The following is a 23648-nucleotide window of genomic DNA, read 5'->3' as shown; positions in this document are numbered from 1 at the left end:
TTTTGGTGACGACAGACAGACAGATAGACAGACAGATGGACGGAATTACAATTATTTACATTTTTCACATATACGGCATGTTGCAATTACAAATGCAATAAATACTCCTAAAAATATAACAGACACATAAAAAACGATAAATGTAAATATTAAATAAGAGCATATTTTTACTTTCAAACCGTAAATTCACTACGAAACAATAGGTCGCCCGTTTCCGTCTATCTGTCTGTCTGTCGTCTGTCCGGAATTGTTTAGACAGATAATCTCCGAAACTTCTGAACCAGTTGTTAAATTTGATGTATATTACGAATATCGTGTAGATGATCAAAATTTGGCTAATCATCCCCATCAACAATTTGTTGTCGTTATCTCCAAAATTTATAGTAAATGTTATTTAAATTTTATAAAATAAGATACTCTTGCAATTTAACTTTGAAACTGCTCTGAAATTTTGGAAACATTTTAGGTTATCGTAAGGATGTTAAATGGTTAATCAAATTTTCTTTGTTTATGCTCCTCTAAAACAATAATGACATGATTTTAAAATTTTGCCGATTTAATTCATGTTTAGCAAATATAATTTTTGATGATTCCAACACCACTGTATATTTTTATTATTTCAAATCCAATTCTCATCTGAATGACTCGGGTTGAAGGATTGGATTATTGGACATTTCTAAACCGAAATCAGTTGCACCTTACTTTATTTTCGTCTATTTAAGGTTTTTTTACCTATTTTTTCATTTATTTTAAGGTACTTTATCCTATTTTTAAACAAACTGGCCAATTTTGACGTTGAAGTTTTTTAGTTTAAAGGCGACAAAATCAGTCTTATCTTAGCACGTACTAGCCCCGCCCACCCGCCCCCTATATTCTCAGAGGTTATGTCATTTGCCAAAATCAGTCTTATCTGAGCAAGTACTAGCAAATACTACACTCTGAGAAAATTAAGGGCGAGAGGGCGGGGCTACTACTTGCTAACATAAGTCTTATTTTGGCACATGACTTATCCTCTGACAAAATAGGGGCGGGTGGGCGGGGCTAGTATTTGGTAAGATAAGTCTTATTTTGGCAAATAATATATCCTCTGAATAAATAGAGGGCGGGTGGGCGGGGCTACTATTTAGTAAGATAAGACTGATTTTGGCAAATGACATCTTTTGGGAAAACAGCGGGTGGGTGGGCGGGGCTAGTATTTGTTAAGACAAAACTTATTTTGCAACTATTAAACCAAGGATTTTCCACTCAGAGAAACTGGATGTGTTTTGCATAAATTAAGAATATCGAGAAAATATAAAACCAGCAAAAAGATTATGATAAATAGAGAAAGAGTAATAATTTGAAATAATAAAGTTAGTTGATTTGATTTTGTGTTTTTTATTTTATGTTTTAATCCATATTTACCAAATATAATTTTTGCTGATTCCAACAGCATTGTTTATTTTTATTATTTCAAATCCAATTCTCGTCTGAATCACTCGGGTTTAAAAATTGGATTATTGGACATTTTAAATAAAATTCTAAACTGAAATCAGTTTCACCTCACTTTTTTTTTCCATCTATTTAAGCATTTTTTACCTGTTTTTTTCATTTATTTTAAGGTACTTTACCTTATTTTTAAGCACACTGACCAATTTTGACGTTGAAGTTTTTTAGTTTAAAGGCGACAAAATCAGTCTTATCTGAGCACGTACTAGCCCCGCCCACCCACCCATATTTTCTCAAAGGATATGTCATCTGCCAAAATCAATCTTATCTTAGCAAGTAGTAGGCCCGCCCACCCACCCATATATTCTTAGAGGATATGTCATCTGCCAAAATCAGTGTTATCTTAGCAAGTACTAGCCCCGCCCACCCACCCATATTTTAAGGATATGTCATTTGCCAAAATCAGTCTTATCTGAGCAAGTACTAGCAAGTACTACCCTCTGAGAAAATTAAGGGCGAGTGGGCGGAGCTAGTGCTTGCTAAGATAAGACTGATTGTGGCAGATGACATATCCTCTGAGAAAATAGGGGTGGGTGGGTGGGGCTAGTACGTGCTAAGATAAGACTGATTTTGGCAGATGACATATCCTTTGAGAAAATATGGGTGGGTGGGCGGGGCTAGTACTTGCTAAGATAAGACTGATTTTGGCAAATGACATCTTTTGGGAAAACAGCGGGCGGGTGGGCGGGCCTAGTATTCGTTAAGACAAAACTGATTTTGCAACTATTAAACCAAGGATTTTCCACTCAGAGAAACGTGTTTTGCATAAATTAAGAATATCGAGAAAATATAAAACCAGCAGCAAGATTATGATAAATAGAGAAAGAGAAATAATTTGCAATAATAAAGTTAGTTGATTTGATTTTGCGTTTTTTGTTTTATGTTTTAATTCACATTTACAAAATATAATTTTTGCTGATTCCAACAGCATTGTTTATTTTTATTATTTCAAATCCAATTCTCATCTGAATTACTCGGGTTTAAAGATTGGATTATCGGACATTTTAAATAAAATTTCTAAACTGAAATCAGTTTCACCTCACTTTTTTTTCTATCTATTTAAGCTTTTTTTACCTGTTTTTTTCGTTTATTTTAAGGTACTTTATCATATTTTTAAGCACACTGGCCAATTTTGACGTTGAAGTTTTTTAGATTAAAGGTGACAAAATCAGTCTTAACTTAGCACGTACTAGGCCCACCCACCCACCCATATTTTCTCAGAGGATATGTCATTTGCCAAAATCAGTCTTATCTGAGCAAGTACTAGCAAGTACTACCCTCTGAGAAAATTAAGGGCGAGTGGGCGGGGCTAGTACTTGCTAACATAAGTCTTATTTTGGCACATGACTTATCCTCTGACAAAATAGGGGGCGGGTGGGCGGGGCTAGTACTTGGTAAGATAAGTCTTATTTTGGGAAATAACATATCCTCTGAATAAGTAGAGGGCGGGTGGGCGGGGCTAGTACTTGGTAAGATAAGACTGATTCTGGCAAATGACATATCTTTTGGGAAAACAGCGGGCGGGTGGGCGGGGCTAGTATTTGTTAAGACAAAATTGATTTTGCAACTATTAAACCAAGGATTTTCCACTCAGAAAAACTGGACGTGATTTGCATAAATAAAGAATATCGAGAAAATATAAAACCAGCAGCAAGATTATGATAAATAGAGAAAGAGAAATAATTTGCAATAATAAAATTAGTTGATTTGATTTTGTGTTTTCTGTTTTATGTTTTAATTCACATTTACCAAATATAATTTTTGCTGATTCCAACAGCATTGTTTATTTTTATTATTTCAAATCCAATTCTCATCAGAATGACTCGGGTTTAAGGATTGGATTATTATCGGACATTTTAAATAAAATTTCTAAACTGATATCAGTTTCACCTCACTTTTTTTTCCATCTGTTTAAGCTTTTTTTAGCTGTTTTTTTTCAATTATTTTAAGGCATTTTATCATATTTTTAAGCACACTGGCCAATTTTGACGTTGAAGTTTTTTATTTTATAGGCGACAAAATCAGTCTTATCTGAGCACATACTAGCCCCGCCCACCCACCCATATTTTCTCAAAGGATATGTCATTTGCCAAAATCAGTCTTATCTTAGCAAGTACTAGCCCCGCCCACCCACCCATATTTTCTGAGAGGATATGTCATCTGCCAAAATCAGTGTTATCTTAGCAAGTACTAGTAAGTATTACCCTCTGAAAAAATTAAAGGCGAGTGGGCGGGGCTAGTGCTTGCTAAGATAAGACTGACTTTGGCAGATGACATATCCTCTGAGAAAATAGGGGTGGGTGGGCGGGGCTAGTACTTGCTAAGATTAGACTGATTTTGGCAAATGACATCTTTTGGGAAAACAGCGGGTGGGTGGGCGGGCCTAGTATTTGTTAAGACAAAACTGATTTTGCAATTATTAAACCAAAGATTTTCCACTCAGAGAAACTGGACGTGTTTTGCATAAATTAAGAATATCGAGAAAATATAAAACCAGCAGCAAGATTATGATAAATAGAGAAAGAGAAATAATTTGCAATAATAAAGTTAGTTGATTTGATTTTGCGTTTTTTGTTTTATGTTTTAATTCATATTTACCAAATATAATTTTTGCTGATTCCAACAGCATTGTTTATTTTTATTATTTCAAATTCAATTCTCATCTGAATAACTCCTTGATTGGATTATCGGACATTTTAAATAAAATCTCTAAATTGAAATCAGTTTCACCTCACTTTTTTTTCCATCTATTTAAGCTTTTTTTACCTGTTTTTTTTTTCATTTATTTTAAGGTACTTTATCATATTTTTAAGCACACTGGCCAATTTTGACGTTGATGTTTTCTAGTTTAAAGGCGACAAAATCAGTCTTATCTTAGCACGTACTAGCCCCGCCCACCCACCCATATACTCCTGCAATTTAACTTTGAAACTGCTCTGATATTTTGAAAACGTTTTAGGTTATCGTAAGGATGTTAAATGGTTAATCAAATTTTCTTTCTTTATGCTCCTCTAAAACAATAATGACATGATTTTACGATTTTGCCGAATTAATTGATGTTTACCAAATATAATTTTTGATGATTCCAACACCACTGTATATTTTTATTATTTCAAATCCAATTCTCATCTGAATGACTCGGGTTGAAGGATTGGATTATCGGACATTTTAGATAACATTTCTAAACCGAAATCAGTTTCACCTCACTTTTTTTTCCATCTATTTAAGCTTTCTTTACCTGTTTTTTTCATTTATTTTAAGGTACTTTATCTTATTTTTAAGCCCACTGGCCAATTTTGACGTTGAAGTTTTTTAGTTTAAAGGCGAGAAAATCAGTCTTATCTTAACACGTACTAGCCCCGCCCACCCACCCCTATTTTCTCAGAGGATATGTCATCTGCCAAAATCAGTCTTATCTTAGCAAGTACTAGCAAGTACTACCCTCTGAGAAAATTAAGGGCGAGTGGGCGGGGCTACTACTTGCTAGCATAAGTCTTATTTTGGCACATGACTTATCCTCTGACAAAATAGGAGGGCGGGTGGGTGGGGCTAGTACTTGGTAAGATAAGACTGCTTTTGACAAATGCCATACGCTCTGGGAAAATAGGAGGCGGGTGGGCGGGCCTAATATTTGTTAAGATAAAACTGATTTTGCCCCTATTAATCTTGTAAAAAATTTTAAATAATAACAGTAATAATAATACCCAAACAACATCTATATACAATACTACAAGGCACCACTTTGTAAATTTCTTGTTTAAATATCTAATTAACAGAAAAACGATAAAAATCAATATAGTTTTAGCGTTATCTTACTTTTAGTTTTTTTCGGAAATAGTTAAGACCTGCTTTTTTCAAGTAGGACGTTATACGATTTTTTTAAGTGGTTGGAATTGTTTTTAAAACCCCAATAAATAGTGAAGAATAATGGAAAACGAAAGATTTTCCACTCAGAGAAACTGGATGTGTTTTTGCATAAATTAAGAATGTCGAAAGTATAAAAGCAGCAGGAAGATTATGACAATAGATACAGAGAAATAATTTCAAATAATAAAGTTAGTTGATGTTTTTGAAAAATTGCGGTGATGATCAAAATTTGTCTAATCATCCCTACCAACAATTTGTTGACGTCATCTCCAAAATTTACAGTAGTAAATATTATTCAAGCATGGTCAATCGTTAATAAAATTTTCTTAGTTTATGCTCCTCTAAAACAATAATGACATGATTTTACAATTTTACCGATTTAGTTCTTATTTACCAAATATAATTTTTAGTGATTCCAACAGCATTGTTTATTTTTATTATTTCAAATCCAATTCTCGTCTGAATGACTCGTGTTTAAGAATTGGATTATCGGACATTTTACATGAAATTTTTAAACTGAAATCAGTAGAAAGTAAAATGGTACGTTTCACCTCACTTTTTTTTCATCTATTTAAGCTTTTTTTACCTGTTTTTTCAAGTCGAAGTTTTTTAGTTTAAAAGCGGTAAGATCAGTCTTATCTTAGCAAGGGCTAGCCCCGCCCACCCGCCCCCTATTTTCTCAGACAGTATGGCATTTGCCAAAATCAGTCTTATCTGAGCAAGTACTAGCCCCACCCACCCAACCCTATTTTCTCAGAGGATATGTCATTTGCCAAAATAAGACTTATCTTACTAAGTAATAGCAAGTACTACCCTCTGAGAAAATAAAGGGCGAGTGGGGGAGGGGGGCGCTGTACTTGCTAAGATAAGTCTTATTTTGGCAAATCACATATCCTCTGAATAAATAGAGGGCGGGTGGGCGGGGCTAGTACTTGGTATTTATTAAGATAAAACTGATTTTGCCCCTATTAATCTTGTAAAAAATTGAAAATAATAACAGTATTAATAATACCCAAACAACATCCGTATACAATACTACAAGGCACCACTTTGTAAATTTCTTCTTTAAATATCAAATTAATAGAAAAAACGATAAAAATCAATATAGTTTTAGCGTTATCTTATTTTTAGTTTTTTTTGGAAGACCTTCTTTTCTCAAGTAGGACGTTATACGATTTTTTTAAGTGGTTGGAATTGTTTTTCAAACCCCAATAAATAGTGGAGAATAATGGAAAACGAAAGATTTTCCACTCAGAGAAACTGGATGTGTTTTTGCATAAATTAAGAATGTCGAAAATACATATAAAAGCAGCAGGAAGATTATGACAATAAATACAGACAAATAATTTGAAATAGTAAAGTTAGTTGATGTTTTTGAAAAATTGGTCGACAGTTATTGAAAAAGTATAAAATTTGAATTTGCGATTTTTATTTGATGGTAACTTCTATAAAATCAAAACCAGTGGTGCAAATTACACCCCCGCAGTTCCTGCGTCGTGGAGATGCAAATACCAAGGGACCGCGGTCAGCACCAGTGCGGACAATATGAAATGTATTTAAAGCAGATTCAACGGCAAAAATAATAGTATCAGTGCATGTTTAATTTCAATTATTTATGTTTATATATCGAAAAAATACGACGATTAAGCACGTAGAAAGCCTGAATGATAATTTTATAAACATTTTATACATTAATTAATCGTTCCAAATTTCAAAATTCTGATTTAATAGAAAACAAACTCTAGTCTGTTTGAAACCAAGAAGTTGATGTCGTTTCGGAAAACCTTTGTCTCTTTAAATAGGTTCATTTATATTGTAGACAGAGTGAGTTGAAATAACGATAAATTTTGTACAGATCACCGCATATTAAATATTCTCGAATACTCCTCTCTGCTTATATTTTCCCATTCGTATTTGACGGCTGTGACGTGTCCACTCTGCAACACTCGTTAATATAGAATTCCTCCTGGCCCGTTTATGCTGTAAAAATACGCAAGAATCCCAGATGATTCGCACGATGAAAAAATTATTGGTTTGAAGTTTGGTGTTTTGCAAATCGAAAAAAAATGTGGAAAGAATTACAGCTGTTTTTCAGACATTCGTGGATTTCAGCGAGCACGAACCGGTTCGAGTTTAAACACGTATATCTCTTTTTGCAAAAATAAACTAGGAGAATTAATTTGTCGCAAAGCTTGAAAACGTCATAAAAGGTTCGAGACCATTCGGAACTTTCGGCTGCTTTCAAACTTCCAATCCTTTAACAGAGTATTACTCAAGTTTTCCGGGCATCTATCGCCGAAGTCACAAAGTTACTTAGACTAGTATATCTCCCGCAATTTCGACTTTCATGAAAACTTGTTTCACCGCTCATTCAGCTCGCAGATAAAATTGCACCGGGTCTAATCTCATCCATTTTTGTCACTCTGATGCAGTTACGGTGTCTTATTTATATCTCACAGAATATTAAGCTTTCATACGAGCTCTTCACACTTAGCAAAGTTCTCTTGAAGCGTCTGCGAAGTTAACGTTTCACTTTACGGTTGAAAGTTTGCCTTCGGCGAACTTGCAACGGTTACTGTTGTTTCAGGGAATTCCGGTTAAAACGCATCCGAAGCAAATGCATTCAATGAATCGGCAAAATCGTGGAAATTAAATTCGAGAGTACAGGATCGGGGAGTCTCTTAAAACCATTAAATCCGATGTAAAATGATTCGTAAAAGCCGAAGCCACAATTCTTTCTTTCCAGTGGTCTTATTTATGACCGGAGGAAAGTTATGGCCTGTCGAAAATAACTCCTGGGCGCTCGCGCGTCTGCATTACCGGAATAAATTCAGATAATATTGTACTTGTATTATGATAACACAGCAGATGGCCATTATTGCTCCTCGGATGAGGCATGGCCGACACCTCGAAACGTTTCACTTTGGAAGTTTCGAGGAGTGCTCGTGTGGATTGCGTCATTTATCAAAAAGCACACAGCCATAATAAAATTAATGTCCGAATTCAATTTTAGAGTGCCGATATAAAAAGCTACAGGATAATAAAATTCTGATGAGGCGAGAATTTTTCGGATCTTGGAGGATCATAAGCTTGTTGAGTTGAATACTCCTGACTCCATGCTAAGAGTATCGAATATTCAGCTCATTCGCGTTTTATGTTAACTCCATTAAAGGGGGCAACTTTTAGAATCGTGCTTTTTATTGCGTGTTTAAATCGAACGATAAAAATTTAATCGCGAAATCACAACCGAAATCTAAAGAGGTTTCCAGATCATTTCGGTGCTCTCACTTATTACTTCTAACTTCCAACTATAAATATGCACAACATTATTCACGGCTTACAATTTCCAGACATTTTTGTTCTATTTGTGGCGCTAGTTGAACCTCAAGAGCCGCGAAATCAGGTTATAATGAATTAAACAGAGACGGACGAATTTAAATTGTACTCGCTAAGAATGATAAGGTTCGCGTGGATAATTTGTTATACTTTTGAATCATTCTGATAATTTTTAGAATAAACTCTGTGTTCCTGAAATTAAACATCGTAAAAGGCGAGTCATGCCCTGAAAATAGCACCTTCTTAATTAATTTTTGCACGAATGGTGGAATCTGATACCGAGTTTATTATTCTACGTTAATGTATAGAATAAGTAAAACACGTGGAACATTCGAAAGCTATAAAGATTGTGTACATCGCTTTAACAATCGAATTGTTAAGAAATTCTACTTAAGAATACAATAAAAACGGAATTATGAGAGCAATAGCATGTAATAGAACGAGCCATAAGGCACAATTTCTCCTCGATTACAAACTATGTATTTTTTAATACGAGGGCAATTCAGAAAGTCCTAAAAAGCACCACATGTAATAATAATTAAATGTGTGTTTATACAGTCCGTGTTTTTATATTTTTTAATTATTTACATGCACGCACTACACATTGTCACCAGATTGTCTTGCGTCACAAGCTCTCATTGTTTATACCGTGTGATTTTTACTTCCCGAACATCGGGCAACCCGATGTTTTTACGTTTTTTCGACGTTTCATGACCCCTAGAGTACGAAAACATAGGTCTCTCGTTTCCGTTTATTAAATTGGATAACAGTTAACAATTTAATGTTGAAATTGCAAAAGCGAATGCTCTGAAACCTTGCAAAGGTTTGAAGGTTATAGGAATCAATAATCAAAATTTACCCGTTTACGACCCCCATAAAAATTGATGACGTCATCTCAAAATGTTGCCAATAAATCCTATACAATGTAAAAAAATATATCACGAATACAATATTGTTGTTATAGTATTAAACTACGTCTATAAAAATTGATATACATGTTCTTGGAAAAACGTACAAGGGTTCTCATAAAAATTTGGTAAGGATACGTATATCAACTTGGATTGGTGCAGTGTAGTATTTGATAAGAAAAAACTGATTGTGGCAATTACGTACCCCATAAGGAAATAGAGGGTGGGTGGGCGGGGTTGTTATTTCTTGCTTATAAAAGATTCTGAAGGAAAAAGTTAAACTTAGCCCCGCCCACCCACCCGTTCTCTCATTTGCTGATCCCCCTAAAGAATTTATGACGTCACCTCAAAGTATTGCTGAATAAATCTTAAAATGTGTGTGTGTGTGTGTGACTGAGTCAATTTATTTTATCGATTAAATTAAGAATTGCAAAACTGAAAACTTTAAAATCTTGTAGACGTTTTGAAGTTATTGTAAGCATGGTAAGTTTTTTGATTTATGGATTGATCAATTTTTCAATTTTTGGGTTTCGATTATTAAATTTCTCGATTTTTTCAATTTTTCATTTGTTGGTTGTTTTATTTTTCGATTTTTAAATTTTTCGATTCTTCAATTTCCCGATTTTTTAAATTTTTTGATTGTTTAATATTCCAGTGTTTGATGTTTCTAAATTTTCTAATTTTCTATCAATCGGTTTTTCGATTTTTTGACTTTTTGACTTTTCGATTCTTCGATTTTTCAACTATTAGAAGTTTTGACTTTTCGATATTTTGAATTTCCCATTTCTCGATTGCTCAATTTTCCATGTTTTTTTTTCCATGTTTTTTTTTCGATTTTGATATTTTCAATTGTTTCTCGACTTTTTGATTTCTCGATTTTTTAATTTTCCCCTATCTCAGTTTTTCAATGTTCTAGTTTTGAGATTTTTCCGCTTTCTATCCTCCAATTTTCCTTAGATTTTAAAATTTTTCGATATTTGAGTTTTAGGATTTTCTAATTTTGGAATCTTCAATTTGTCGATTTTTAAATTTTTCGATTTTTTAATGTATCAGTTTTTGGTGTTTCTAAATTTTCTATCAATTGATTTTTCGATTTTATATTTTGCCTTTTCCTCGACTGCTCAATTTTTCGGCTTTTCGATTTTTCGACTTCTCGATCTTTTTTTAACTCTTAGATTTTTGGATATTTTGTTTTTCCCATTTCTCTACCTTTCGATTTTTCCATTTTCATATTTTCTATTCTTCATCGACTTTTCGATTTCTCGATTTTCCAATTTTTCGATATCCCAGTTTTTCTTTTTTAATGTTGGGATTTTGCAATTTTTCGTTTTAGCGATTGATCAATTTTTGGGATTTTTCATTTATTATGATTCTTCAATTTCTTGTTTATTCATTTTTCGGTTTTTGATGTTTCAATTTTTTGGTTTCTTAAATTTTAGATTTTTCGATTTCTTGATTTCTCGTATTTGGATTTTTTGGTTTTTCGATGTTTCAATATTTTGGTTTTTAAATTTATCAGTTTTTCAGTTTCATCATTTTTCGATTTTATCGAATTATCCAGATTTTGGATGTTTTCGATTTTTCAATTTTTCGAATTAAAAATCAAAGAACGGAAAAACTCAAAATCGAAAAGTAAAAAAATTGAAAATTCGAGAATGTGAAAATTCGGATGTTTGAAAAATCGAAGAAATGAAAAACTGAAAGTCGAAAAATCAAAAAGGAAGTAAATTGAAAATTCGAATACTAAAAAATCGAAAATTTAACAAGTCAGATCAGGTCAGGTCGAAATTTAAAAAATTCGAACATCGAAAGACCAAAAACCTGATAAATTCAAAAATAGAAAATTCGAAATTTCGAAAATTGAAAATTTGCAATATCGAAAGGCGGAAAAGTCGAAAAATTGAAACGTCGAGAAATCGAAAAACCGAAAATTCAAGGAGTCGATAAACCGAAAAATCTAAAATTAACATATCAAAAAACTGAAAAATACAGAAATGAAAAAAATCCCAAAATGGAAGTCCCGAAAAGTTGAAAAATCGAAAAGTCGATAAATTTTAACATTGAAAAATCCAGAAGTAGAAAAATGGAAAATTCGAAAAATCGAAAATGGAAATTAAAAAAATTTCAAAAATCGTAAAATGAAAAAATTGAAAAATCAAAAAACGAGAAATCGAGAAGTCAAAAGATCTGAAATTAAAAAAAAAACGAATTGAATAATCGAAAAATTCAAGAATCAAAGAATTGAAAAATCGGGAAACTGAAAAATAAAAACATCAAAAAATTGGAAGATCGAAAAATTGAAATATCGAGAAATCGAAACATCAAAAGATCGAGAAATCGAGAAATCGAAAAGTCGAAAATTCGAGGAAACGATAAACCGAAAAATCTAAAATTAAAGTATCAATAAACTGAAAAATACAGAAACGAAAAAATTCCGAAAGTGGAAGTGCTGAAAAAATTTAAAAATCGAAAAATCGATAAATTTTAACATTGAAAAGCCCAGAGGTCGAGAAATGGAAAATTCGAAAAATCGAAAATTGGGAATTTAAAAAAACTCAAAAATCGTAAAATTGAAAATTGAAAAATCAAAAAACGAGAAATCGAGAAGTCGAAAGATCTAAAATAAAAAAAAAAACGAATTGAATAATCGAAAAATTCAAGAATCAAAGAATTGAAAAATCCAGAAACTGAAAATCAAAACATCAAAAAATTTGGAAAATCCAAAAACTGAAAAGTCGAGAAATCGAAACATCAAAAGATTGAGAAATCGAGAAATCGAAAAGTCGAAAATTCGAGGAATCGATGAACCGAAAACTCTAAAATTAAAATATCAAAAAACTGAAAAATACAAAAACGAAAAAATTCCCAAAATGGAAGTGCCGAAAAGTTGAAAAATCGGAAAGTCGATAAATTTTAACATTGAAAAACCCAGAAGTCGAGAAGTCGAAAGATCTGACATTAAAAAAAAAACGAACTGAATAATCGAAAAATTCAAGAATCAAATAATTGAAAACTGAAAAATAAAAACATCAAAAAATTGGAAAATCGAAAAATTGAAACATCGAGAAGTCGAAACATCAAAAGATCGAGAAATCGAGAAATCGAAAAGTCAAAAATTCGAGGAATCGAAGAACCGAAAAATCTAAAATTAAAATATCAAAAAACTGAAAAATACAAAAACGAAAAAATTCCCAAAATGGAAGTGCCGAAAAGTTGAAAAATCGAAAAGTCGATAAATTTTAACACTGAAAAACCCAGAAGTCGAGAAGCCGAAAGATCTGACATTAAAAAAAAACGAATTGAATAATCGAAAAATTCAAGAATCAAAGAATTGCAAAATCGAGAAATTAAAAAATCAAAACATCAAAAAATTGGAAAATCGAAAAACCCAGAAAATTCAAAATAACGAACAATTGAACATTAGTATTTTCCAACTGTAACAACCCAAGACCACGTTGAGAGAAGCCTTAATTTCATCACGCAATTAATCGATCACGTGATCAAATTCCACCACTCAGATCCTCAGATGCGTGAATTAAATTTTAATTCAAATTAAACGTTTAATTCACTTACTATAAACCGGTCCTTAATTTCCTTATTTTAATTAACCGCTTGATTTTAGTAATGAATCGCATACCACAAATGATAGAAAATTTGCTTCCAAGGAAAAGATATTATATTTTTGCCCCTCATTCTGACAACTAATGAAAAATGCATCACAATTGAGAATTGAGATCGGGGCGGGTATGTTTTTAATTTCTCGTGGATGAATAAGGATTTTGCAGTTAAGCCCCGCCTTCTTAGCTCACGACGAATAAAAAAAAATCATTACAATTGAGATAGGGCGGGTGGGCGGGACTAATTTTTTTCGGGAACTTGTACGTCAACAGCAAGTTTATAAATCCCACTGTACACACGTGTCGTATGAATCATAACTTCATTGCAACTATATACCTGTTTTATTTTGGTTCGCTGATGTTTGTAAATTTTTAATGTATATAAAAACATTCACACACTGATAGAGAAAAAATATAGAGCCATAGTGCATATTTTTTGCATTTTAAAATTAAAATTTAGACATCTAAGATAAGTAATTAGGGCGGACTGATAAACCATATGGGAATTTAAGTAGGATTTACTGTGAAACTTTTGACTTGACGTCATCACATTGTAGGTGGGGGTTCAGACAAATTTTGGATTTGGTCTTTTTTAACGAAAATTTAATGACGTCGCTCTTATTTAATGTCATTACGTTTATAATTTGCGAATGACATTAAAACCTCGTTAAAACCGAATCCATTGTTTAAATTTCTGACAACAATAGACGTAGCTTAGTAAGGAGATGAAAACAGCTTGTAACCGAACAAACTCCCGTCTCCCAAATTATTTTAAACAACAAAAGTAAACAGAAAAAGCTCGTGTCATAAATGCTTAATCCTCAGAATCAATGTTAAATACGTCTTATCACTAAATAAATTAATTGTATTTTCCGTCTAGTCCCAACACGATTAGACAACTCCAAAAAATGAAAAAAAAAAACAATTTAACCCACTTATTTCGTTTTTATAGAAAACAAATACAGTTCATTTGGGCAACAGTTCAGTTTTTTTACATTTTTTCCTTTTCGTCTTCATCCCGATCCTTCAAATCATAGCTAATCATAGCTCATACTAAATATTTTATTTTTTTTATTGGAATTAGTATTTATCAATCTACCCTCGTACCCTCGTATATATAGCAAATAAAAAATCGCTTTTGGATTTAACTTGGTTGGCTGTTAGTTTTTTAAGAAAAATTTCCGACGCATAAGACTCGGTGTAGCGAAAGAGTCATTTTTAAAATTATCCAATGTAATAAATGTTGCAAGAGTGCCAGAAAGAATTAATCACTTTTAACCAAGTCCACGGAGCGATCAACAAGGGCTGGCCATTATTTACACTGTTTAAAATACAACACAATAAAAGACGAATCCGTCCTAAAAATAGCGTTCGGAAAATGAAGTTTGCATTTAGACCGAGTGGGATTTCATTGAATAAAAATCAGACCCGTCCTGTGGTATTTTCCGTTTAGCCATTACCGACAATTTGGCCCTAAGCAAATGTTATTGTAAACCGCTCAGAATATAATCAGCTTACACTAACACAACTAGACCCATCCAAACAAACTTTAATTATTCGAATTCCTATTACAGCCGTAACGGCTTTACAACATAACGCACCGTTACACCGAACAAAATTGATGAACGGCACAAAAACCACAGCAGAACAATGCAAAACCTGCCTGTCCAGCTCTCGCAATTATCAGCGCACTAAATTACATTACTACTGACCAGACTGGTGTCATAGTAGGCCAAAAGTTCGGGAAAAACGAGCACGTCGTAATCCATGGCAGGCTCCCCAGAAAGCACCACAAGGGCAAAATCACCCCGATTCTCCGACGATTCGATCGCACACGCCGACACAACTCCTCGAACGGCCACGGGGAACACACATGAACTAAAGTCGGTTAGTTTTTTGGTTTAAAGCGGACATGTTTGTTTATGTTACCGCGTCTGAAGTAAAGCATAACCCAACTTCAGGCCACGCCGCGATTTTCATGTGCGCACAACCTGAAATACGCTGAAAGGTCGGCCCGCTAGCAACGGATACGCTGAAAACGACGAGGGGATATTTATTAGCGGAACGGAACGCTCGCAGGAGGAAAAATTTTATGCGACAGGTTCGCAGGAATGTTAGCGGGAAAGCATGAGTTCATTTTCAGGTGACGGAAGTGGAATTGTTCGGGAAAGTGCACGTCTTCATTTTCGACGATTGTATAATTTTCGGTTCCACGGCGTGCTGTCGCTTTGGATACATTTCTTCCTATTAATATCCGGAAATTTTATTTTCAGGTGTTTCTATTTCCTGAGCGGTAGTTCATTTTGACGAACATCAATTCCATTTTGTTTTCGCACACTTTTACAGATTGCAGAATACGCAAGTACAGATTTAACTCTTCCATATGTCTTTCTCTTAGTTGGCGATTTATTACAGTGTCAAAACGAGTAGATCGAAATTTCGAGGGTAACTTAATGCTCTCACGAAAGTTGTAAAAACGAAGATGATGTCATAAAAAATCCCGCTTCATTACTTTCAAATTTACATGGAGCTAATGTTAAAGGTTTATTTATACCATGTGATTTTTTTATCTCTATTATGTCACCAAATTATGTAGGTCGTTTTTTAGAATGTACAACTTGCGCTTTGTTTTCATTTCCCAAATTGCTTCCGCTTATTGTTTTTTCAATTTTCGACAAGTTTTTCAATTTTTCGATGTTTTAATTTTTGATGTTTCGATTGGTGGATCTTTCGATTTTTCTAAGTTCTATTTTTCAATTCTTCAATTTTACGGGTTTTTTATTTTTCGATTCCTCAATTTTTCGATTTCTCAATTTACCGATGTTTCAGTTTTGGAATTTTTCTTTTTTTCGAATCTTCAATTTTTCTTCGATTTTTCATTTGGGATTTTCAATACATATTTCGATTCTTCCAATTTTCCACTTTTTGATTTTTCCATTTTTCGATTTCTTGATTTTTCATTTTTTTACTTGTCATATTCTTCGACATTTTGACTTTTCGGTTTTTCGAACATTTAAATTTTGCATTTTTTGATTTCTGGGTTTTTCAGTTTCTCGACTTTGGCGCTTTTTGTATTTTAAATTTTACATTTTCCGATTTTTTAATTTTTTGATGTTTCGATAGCTGGATCTTTCAATTTTTCGAAGTGCTATTTTTCAATTTTCCTATTTTTAGAGTTTCTTATTTTTCAAGTCTTCAATTTTTTAAATCTTCGATTTTCCGATTTTTCAATTTTCCGATTTCTCAATTTACCGATGTTTCAGTTTTGGAATTTTCCTTTTTTTCGAATCTTCAATTTTTCTTCGATTTTTCATTTGGGATTTTCAATACATATTTCGATTTTTCGAATTTTCCACTTTTTGATATTTCCATTTTTCGCTTTCTTGATTTTTCATTTTTTTACTTGTCATATTCTTCGATATTTTGATTTTTCAATTTTTGAAATTATAAATTTTTTGATTTTCCGATTTTTCAGCTTTTCGATCATTTAAATTTTGCATTTTTTGATTTCTCGGTTTTTCAGTTGTTCGACTTTGGCGCTTTTTGTATTTTAAATTTTACATTTTCCGATTTATCAATTTTTCAATTTATCAATGTTTCCGTATGTTTTAATTTTTCAAATCTTCAATTTTTGTTCGTTTTTTCAATTTTGGGATTTTCCAATAGATACATATTTCGATTCTTCCATTTTTCCACTTTTTGATATTTCCATTTTTCGATCTCTGGATTTTTCATTTTTTTTACCCTTCATATTCTTCGATATTTTAATTTTTCAATTTTTGAAATTATAGATTTTTCGATTTCTCGATTTTTCAGTTCTTCAATAATTTCAATTTTTCAGTTTTTCGAATTTTTAAATTTTATTTTTGTGAGTTTTTCGATGTTTTTTTTTCGATTTTTCAATTTCTGAATTTTTCGATTTTTCAATTTCTCGATTTTTCGATTTATTAACTTTTGGATAATTCGTTTGTTGATGTTTCTTTTTTTCAATTTTTCGTCATTTTAGTTTAAAATTGTTCAATTTCCCGATTTCTTAGAAATTGTAAATTTTACATTTTCCGATTTTACGATTTTTTATTCGATTACTTGATATCTCAGTTTTTTGTTTTAAAAAATGTTTCGACTTTTCTTTTTTTAGATTTCTTGATTTTGCAGGTTTTCAATTTCTCAATTTTTCGCCACTTCAATTTTGGGAATTTATCAATTTCTGGATTTTCTAGTTTTTCGATTTTTCAATTTTTCTTCATTTTGGTTTTAGAAAAATGTACCAGAACCGCATAAAACGTTGATTAGGCAGTTCTAGGAACCACGAAACGTCAAGAAAAAATAAAATTAACCATTCGTCGAGATTGTTACTTTGCTACGTTTAGATGTTTGTTATTTGACAATTTGTAATGAAACATAAAAAAAATAAATGTCGGGGACAACCGTGGAATCAAAAATTGAAATATTTTTGGTCAGATTTTAACCCGCTAGAGTGAATAATTTTCTTGCGAACTATTACTTTCTCAGTTACTTTAACACATCTGATATCTGCATTTAGCAGCACTGCCACATTCCGAAACTACGAATCACCGCAGCAAACCGACGTTTCTCGTCGTGTGAAATCTTTCATCTTCCCCAGAAAGCTACAATAGGATTATGCCTTTTGTTCTCAGACCAGCCTCTCAAAAAATCGTTTTCTTAATGAAATCGTCCCGGCCCAACCCTTCGAATTGAATTATTTCCTAAAAAAACGCTCTCATCGCAAAAATAGCATCGTCATTCCAAAACTCGTTATTATCGCCGCAATAAAACACATTCCCTGGTGTCCGCAGGATTAATTCCCTAAATATTTGGGACACAAAAGGAAGACATAAAGATAATTTAATGCGGCAGCTGGACAAGCAGTTTACGATCAAAACTTCACCCTCTAACGAATTCGCAAAAAAAAGAGTCGATAGTGAAATATCGCTTTTCTAGTGGCTGACGAACAAATCCGAAGAAATAGCATCCGGAAATAGCCATCGCCTCTGTTTCCTGTTTAATCGTTCACCTGATTTTGGTCCGATCTAAAATTGCTTAAACATGCCTTCCCGGCGCGGATTATTCAACTGTTGGGTATGTTATTGTCATAAATGTGATTTATGAACAACGAAAATAATTGAATTTTCTTCAGGAACGTAATCAAGTTCGCTTGTTTATTTCCAGGATTATTTTCGGATGGGATTTTTTGTGCACGTGTTCGCGAGAAGATTCCATAAAAATTGTGATGCAGTTTTTGGTGTTGTTTTCGATGAATCATTGCGCTACCAGATTTACATGGTGAAGTTATTTTGAGACGGGATAACGTATGGTGTGCACGCAAATTTTTTGATAACGCTATCTGACGCTATAAATCATTCCTGGAACAGAAATAAGCCATTCTGCATAAGTAAACTAATTTTTGAGTAGATAAATTTGATTAGTGTGGGGCGAGATAGTATTTTTTGGCAATGAAAAAGCAGTTTTGAATAAAATAAAGCCTCGTTAAGACAGTAATAGATTCATTTACGCAACACCTCATCAACCCCATTAATCAATACCGGCTAAACTTGAACAAACAACGATAATTCCAACATGAAATTATCACTTGTTTTTTTTCTTTCCTGTTCTAACACTATAGAGAATTTATGGTGATAAATTATGGTGATAAAACATAATTCAAGTACTTGAATGACAAAAGCTACCGCTTTTTGTTAAATAAACAGAAGCAGATCTACTTGCACACGCATAATATACAGATAGCGTGTCATAGCATTATTACTATTTGGATATTACCTTGCCAGCTTGAACTATTACTTAGAAATTACCTAATAAAATGACAGAGGCGGGTTCAAGGCTATTTATTTCGACATTAAATGATCAATAAAAACATATTTTAGGCAATCGGATTTCATCAAACACAACTCTTCTGAATTTAGAAAGTCACCCGTAAGCGGGACACTCTCCCGATGTATAAACATAAACACTTTAAGTTACACATGTTGTTGAGAGGCCATTTTTCCGTCGGTTATCTCTGCAAATATATTGTGAAACATAACTTTTTCATCTAAATTGTATAAAAAACTGTATTAATCTACTTAAGGTAGTCTCAATTACCAAAGAGTTACCGATACGTTCGAGATAACGTCGCTACTTCGTCAAAAAACTCCCTGAATCTTTTACGACAGTGACGTAAACGTGGAGCCGAAGTGCCAAAGCATGCGAGCTTGTGTGGTGATTGTGGTCACAGCACAGCCTTAAGCTCGCGTCAATTATATTTATGACCCGGCATTGTCCTCGAGGACATAGCCATAAACATGGTTTTTGTGCGCGCAATAATCATAACACATATGAACAACCGAAATTACGTAATAAGAAAAAATACGACGTCGTCCTTTATTCGTCGTCGTGTTAAAATCGTCCCCGAGTTCTGAAGAGGCCGAATAACACGAAAATAATGTTTTTTTACGGACCATTTTAAAAAGAAAAAGACAAATTTCTGGGTCGTTAAGCCTAACATGGAACGAAAGAAACACATGTATAAACCGTCTAATAAAATAGAAAGGCTTTGCCGAGTAGTTCGCCCCATCCATCTTCTCCCATAAAGTCGAAGAGGGAGCCGTTGGGGTAAAAAGTGAGGGGAATAAAGCGGCGCAGGTGGGTAATGAGCATGGATAACTTCAGAGGCGGCTCGAGCCCGAAGCGCCAGGTCGGCCGCTGGCCGGAAAGCAACGTCTTCCGAAAACGTGCATTACGAAAATTTCTTTGTTCCACATTAATTAATAATAATAATTTAACATGACTTAATAACTTTTTTAATAAATTTTAAATATTTATCGTCTTAATTTTTATTATTATTTTTTTTGGACGCGCGTGCTGTTTATTCGGTGTATCGTAAGCTATACACATAGTAAAATACACAGACGGCTTGGTTCTTGACCAGCCGCCACTGGTTCACTTACCCCTGGCAACGTATGTTTCTCATGCAGAGCGTTCTGGGCGTTGAGGGCGCTCTCCGGGCTGAAGTACGTCAGGAATGCGCAACCTGCAATCACAACGGACCTTTTCATGCACGTGCTCGCTAATAACACACAAATATGCATACAATTCCAACTGGGAAGTTTTTAAATTAATTTCTAACGGGATAGCAGGGGGTCATAATTCCATTTAATTGCGGTCGGACTCTTTTTTCGGGAGAGAATTCTTTTGTTGGCGGCTCGGCGAGTACGGATTAAAAAGTTGCATGCTTGCAGGACGTGGACCTGACACAAATAATTCCAGCAGTGTCGGTAGCGACTCTTTAAAGCTTCCGTAAAGAGAAAAATTTATTACGACTGCGCAATTAAGTAAAAAAAATCGATCAAGTATTTTTGCATTCACGAAGTTGTGAGTGCGCAATTAGGAAAAAAATCGATGCAGTATTTTTGCATTCACGGAGTTGTAGCTGAATTTTTTATAAATGTGGGAAAAGTAACGTAAATAGCTAGACTGCTTTTTATTTTCCTCGAGAACGACATAAATGTATGCGAAGTATTCTCCCGGAAACTTCTAACTACAGGAATAAAACATGTGAATTATTTATGTGAGAGCACATTTTCCGTACTAAGTTCAAAGTAATTGATTTCGTCTCGTTTCTTGGAAAGTTTTTTTCGTTTTTAGACCGAGACGTATCCGCTTGTCCAATTACCGGTAACCGTTTTCAATAAGACTAAGGATATTCAAATTCTGCCAACGCCAATGTTTCAATTCACAGAATGAAATCGTGGCAAACTTATCTCTAATTCGGTGCTTTCATTCTGTGAAAATGTGCTATTAGTTTATAGATGTTAAAACAAGACCATTTATATCGACAATAATTCATAATGGCATATAATAATCAATTTATTAGTCATAAGTGGGCGGACAATATAGAGTGCCTTTTAACGACAATTTCGTAATAAAACAGAGCGTGTTAAACAATTCACATTATATAATTTACACATAATTTTAGTGAGTGATGCATTTTTCTTTCCAAATCGTTGCATCGCGCCCATAAAATAATTCAAATTGAGTTGTTCAGGGATTACTGAGTGATGTCACGATGCTGCCATTCGAGGTGTTGTGGGAGACGAGTGACGAGCTGCTCGAAGGGCTTCATTTCAGCCTTCTTGAGAAGATTAACGTTCGAGATAGTGAACCATTTTGTAATAATGCGTAAAACATCATTACATGCATAGAGATCATGTAATTTGTCAAAAAATGAATATAGAAAGAGTGTCCTATGACAAAATATATACGTGTATAATGTGACCATTACAGCTGTCCCTTTCCCTCAAATAACAAGCGACATAGTCGTAAATATAACTGTATGTATACCTCAAAACATCTAATTCTCACTTGACGAACTTTTTGACCAAGATTATTCGCTACCGCGGCGCCCCTTTAAACAATCTTGCAAATGACAAACCCCTCACGTCGGTAAGGGCCTCCCGAAGAGACCCCAGATCCTCGTTTCAGAAATTTCGGAAGAGGTGAAAGTTCGCGACGCGACGTTAAAATCTGCGACAACGTTGCAATTTATGTCGACAAATATTTAGACATGACGCCATTAAAACCCTTCGCCGAGGAAAATTAAGTGAGCTCCGTGTTTCGTCCCGTGTTCAAAAATAGGAAACCTTTGTATAACACCGTCGAATTTTCCTAATAGAGGTCTATCTGGGTGGCGCCGATCTGAATACAGTGGTTTGTATAGCTGATAATGATATCCTTCCTGAGCACCATCTCACGGTAAACTGATAATAGGCACGATAAGCAGAGCCTGGTCCCTGCTCCAGGCTACGTACAACTTTATCTGCTCACGTTGCATTAATGTGCTAATGTAAACGGGATAAGTTCACCTGCGTCCTACCGGAGGAGGTGGGATCGATTTTTCGGCGCAACAACTGCGGTGGGTAGCAACCAAAAATAATGACTGTATTGACGTGCAATTGAAAACGTTTCATTGTAAAAACATTCAAAATTTTTTTTCGATTTGTTCTTTTTGTCTTGAGTTGTAGAGTGAGCGGTTAGCAGTGACTAAATTCTAAACCATGAAAAAAACTGAGGAGACTCGATCGCCTTGATCGAAGCTATCGATCCCGAAATGCGATAGATAACACATGGATGAAAGATAGCCTTTCATCCATGTGTGTCTTTTATTAGTACGAATTATGTTTCTTTTGACGATTACATGTTCTGTTTTGTCCACTATTGCTCTGTTTTAAATTTTGGCTGGGAGATGATTTCGTCTGAATAGCGTCAGCAGATAAAAATTGTAGTTCAACTAAATTTGAATTTCAAATTCGATGCGGCGCTTATCGGTTTCGGATCACGTGGCAATCATGTGATGAAAATAATCAACTGGATGTCAAGCCAGTCTACATATCCCAGATACTACATAGTTTTAAAGCGAGACGCTGTCGTGGTGGCAAACAAACTGATTCTTTTGTAGAACTAAAAACCCATCAAAAACAAGTATCGTCCAACATAACTTCTGTTGGGGTATTAATGTGGATTGTCGTTTCACACGAGCATTTGTTATCGGGCCGAACATCGTGCGTTTTTCAGCATGTAAGTCGTTACAACGAACACTAGCACGCTAACATCCACTAATAGAAAAATTTCAACGACATCTTCATGGCACGTAAATTGCATTATTTCTGTAAATTATTCCGCGTTAGCGCTACAAGTCTTTTCGTGTAAACGAAATCGTCATGAATCGAAAACAAACACTAAATCCCATCAAAATGTTTAACTCGACGCCTCCGTAATGATATGACTCACTGAAAGGGTCAGCCAGCTCCTACATGTGTTTACATAGGTTTGAAGATTTACTAAATGGTAAGTTCGGGTTCTAATCGAAACAAGATCTCCGACCTTTACGCCAACAAAAACAGATAAGCAGTTCGGATGCGTTAATTTGGATGAGACGTACCCTTTCTGGCACAAAAGCGCTGAATTTTCCGATCTAAATCCGTCACATTCACGTTATGTCATTTCCAATACCGAAAGTTGCAGAAAGAACATAAAACAATAAACCCGGACAAAAGTAAAATCGTTTTGTTGCAGTAGTGTAGAATGCGAACTTTAGGTAAACAGACCGAGCAAAAACAAATCGGTTAAATGCAGACCGGTCCAAAATAGAAAAGAACAAAGACAAATTGACATGCAATCTTTTATACGCACAACTTAAGATTGCTTAATAGTCGAATTCTTTCGATGTATAATCATAAAAAGTGTGCTGTTGTTTCAGTTACAAATACAACAGCTAACCCAGACTGTTTTTGAGCGGTTTGCATTTGAACGTTTTGCTTTTATCACGGTCCTCTACGAAAACATCGACACCAAAACAAATTATAAATTTAATTTCCTGTTCCTTACACAACACCCCAGTGCACCGACGACATAAACG

General features: G+C 34.0%; 1 protein-coding gene across 6 annotated transcripts in view; it reads right to left on the bottom strand.

Annotated features, from left to right (window-relative positions):
* Bru3 (bruno 3) overlaps positions 1–23648 on the bottom strand; it is a 388759-nt gene that overhangs the window by 298379 nt on the left and 66732 nt on the right. For 4 of the 6 annotated variants that reach the window (XM_064050301.1, XM_064050304.1, XM_064050309.1 and 1 more), the window contains exon 2: positions 20182–20264. In XM_064050301.1, coding sequence (XP_063906371.1) covers positions 20182–20264 — 83 coding nt within the window. Of the gene's footprint in view, positions 1–14928; positions 15096–20181; positions 20265–23648 lie in introns of those variants that run through there. The other 2 variants (XM_064050302.1, XM_064050305.1) reach the window with 2 other exon arrangements.

The sequence above is a fragment of the Zophobas morio genome, unplaced genomic scaffold, assembly GCF_036711695.1.
Source record: "Zophobas morio isolate AGI-343-1 ecotype UQ-CSIRO unplaced genomic scaffold, CSIRO_AGI_Zmor_V1 ptg000008l, whole genome shotgun sequence".
In the NCBI taxonomy this organism is placed as follows: Eukaryota; Metazoa; Arthropoda; class Insecta; order Coleoptera; family Tenebrionidae; genus Zophobas; species Zophobas morio.
This window is presented reverse-complemented; position numbering and strand designations above follow the sequence as displayed.